Below are 2,529 nucleotides of genomic sequence, written 5' to 3'. Positions count from 1 at the left end.
ACTCAGACCAGTAATGTTTGGGGTCACAAATTTTTGCCATGGATATTTTGTGGGTCAGAAGATAAAAAGTTTGGGAACCACTGGTTTAGAGAAACTTTTCATGAAATGCTATTTTTTTTCAGATAGGGATTTTTGGTTTTTCTTTACTGTTTTGCTAATATCTTAAATTTTACAACAAAAGGCTTGAACTACTTCAGTTGGTGTGCAATGAATCTAAAATATATGAAAGTTTAATGTTTATCAGTACATTACAGAAAATAATGAACTTTATCACAATATGCTAATTTTTTGAGAAGGACCTGTATATGTTTCCTCTAAGCTGTATCTAGTTACTAGTTTAGGTTATAAGCTACTTTTTTCTAACTTTATCTTCTAGCTATTAGTTTTTATTTTCTGTTGGAATTGCACTGTTCAGCTAAATATACTCTGTAGCTGATGCTATCTTTAGATTAGGTTGTTAGTGTTAGCGTCCCCACAGTCTGCCCTGAGTCCTGAACCCTGAGTTCAGCACTGGGCCCAGTGGATCAGTCTGCTCCTTCACTGGGTTTGTTCAGGTCTGCAGGCAGGATCTGATGATCCACATCAGGCTCAGAACAGAGCTAGAGAGGTCTAGTGGGACACATCTTTTCTGTGCTGAAAACATCCTTTTCATGTTGGCCTGGTTGAGTCACTGCTCTGAGATTATAAATAGAACCTCTACCCGTCCAATAAAATCTCAGCTCTAATAGTCTTCCTGTATTCTGGCCTATTTGCTGATTGGCAGTCGGTAAGGCTGAAGAACCAACAGTCGGACTAGATTTTCATGTTTGTAGGTCTTCAGCTAACATTTTCCCTCTTTTTGTTTTACAAAAAAGAGCTTCTTTAAAATGTCCTCCTGGTAACTGAAACACTTTAAATATAAAAACTCCTGTTTTACTTCTTCTCTGGTGTTCTCTATAAAGCAGGGTTGGTTAATTCTTTAGCTGGTTATTAGCCTGCAGTAGACGGTATACATTTCACCTGTGAACTTCCATCCATCATCTTTTACCTGCTTCTTCCTTTCAGGGTCACAGGGGTCACTGGTGTCCAAATCCAGCAGTCAGTGTCAGGGGCAGGGGACACCCTGGAAAGGTCTCCAGTCCATCACAGGGAGACATAGAGACAAACATACTCACACATAGAGACAATTTAGAGTTACCAGTAAAAGAATAACAGTCATGTGTTTGGTGTGTGGGAGGAAGCCAGAGTATCCAGAGAAAACCCACACATGCACAGAGAGATCATGTAAAATCTAGAAAGGTCCCCTGGCCGGGATTTGAACCAGTAACCTGTGAACATGCTAACTCTTATAGCTTGTTGCTAACAGTTGTTTCCTTGCCTTTAGGTTTTGATTTACTTCACCTCTAATGCCAGTCCTAATCTCAGATCTGTTCCAGAAAGCCATCATCCAGAGCGGAACGGCCCTGTCCAGCTGGGCGGTCAACTACCAGCCGGCGAAGTACACCCGGTCTCTGGCCGAGAAGGTGGGCTGCAACATGCTGGACACCATCGACTTGGTGGAGTGCCTGCAGAAGAAAAATTACAAGGAGCTGATTGAGCAGTACGTCACACCTGCAAAATACCACATAGCCTTCGGGCCGGTGATTGATGGTGATGTTATCCCTGATGACCCCCAGATCCTCATGGAACAGGGGGAGTTCCTGAACTACGACATTATGCTGGGGGTCAATCAGGGCGAGGGCTTCAAGTTTGTGGATGGCATTGTGGACAGTGAGGACGGAGTGTCCGCCAACGATTTTGACTTTGCTGTGTCTGACTTTGTGGACCACCTCTACGGCTACCCCGAGGGGAAGGACACGCTGCGGGAGACCATCAAGTTCATGTACACGGACTGGGCCGACAAGGAGAACCCAGAGACCCGCAGAAAGACCCTGGTGGCCCTCTTCACRGACCACCAGTGGGTGGCGCCTGCTGTGGCCACGGCCGACCTCCACGCCCAGTATGGCTCCCCCACCTACTTCTACGCCTTCTACCACCACTGTCAGAGTGACATGAAGCCCAGCTGGGCCGATTCTTCTCATGGTGACGAGGTACCCTACGTGTTTGGGATACCGATGATTGGCCCCACAGATCTTTTCAACTGCAACTTCTCCAAGAACGATGTGATGCTGAGTGCCGTCGTCATGACCTACTGGACTAATTTCGCCAAAACAGGGTGAGTGTTTTTTCACTGTTGTATGAGGAAACTACTGATGAGCATTTTGACACCATAACCTTCTACATCCATCACTCAGTCCCCACCAACAACTCACTTTACACTGAGGGAAAAATTTCTAATCCATTCCTGAGCAACTTGAAGGGTCCCTCCAGCCTCTATTCATATTGATTTTGTAATAAACTCCAAAGTTTCCTGTTTAACTTCAACTGAACACGGAACATCATGTTCCTGGTGTCATGGCTGAGAACTGCTAACAAAGCTTATGATAAGTTGGAGACAATACAGGAAAAATATATTTCAACTTGTAAAGTTCCAGTCCTGAAAAATAAAAC

At 44.5% G+C, this 2,529-nt stretch overlaps 1 protein-coding gene across 1 annotated transcript in view; it reads left to right on the top strand.

The window, feature by feature from the left end:
• Positions 1–1,404: 1,404 nt before the first annotated feature.
• Positions 1,405–2,529, top strand: part of LOC106531725 (neuroligin-4, X-linked) — a gene marked incomplete at its 5' end in the record, with an annotated part of 22,310 nt that continues 21,185 nt past the window's right edge. The window contains 1 exon segment of the mRNA XM_014027642.1: positions 1,405–2,194. Coding sequence (XP_013883096.1) covers positions 1,405–2,194 — 790 coding nt within the window.

This window comes from Austrofundulus limnaeus, unplaced genomic scaffold, assembly GCF_001266775.1.
Source record: "Austrofundulus limnaeus strain Quisiro unplaced genomic scaffold, Austrofundulus_limnaeus-1.0 Scaffold667, whole genome shotgun sequence".
In the NCBI taxonomy this organism is placed as follows: Eukaryota; Metazoa; Chordata; class Actinopteri; order Cyprinodontiformes; family Rivulidae; genus Austrofundulus; species Austrofundulus limnaeus.
Note: the sequence above shows the minus strand (reverse complement) of the source record. Positions and strands in the feature narration are given on the sequence as shown.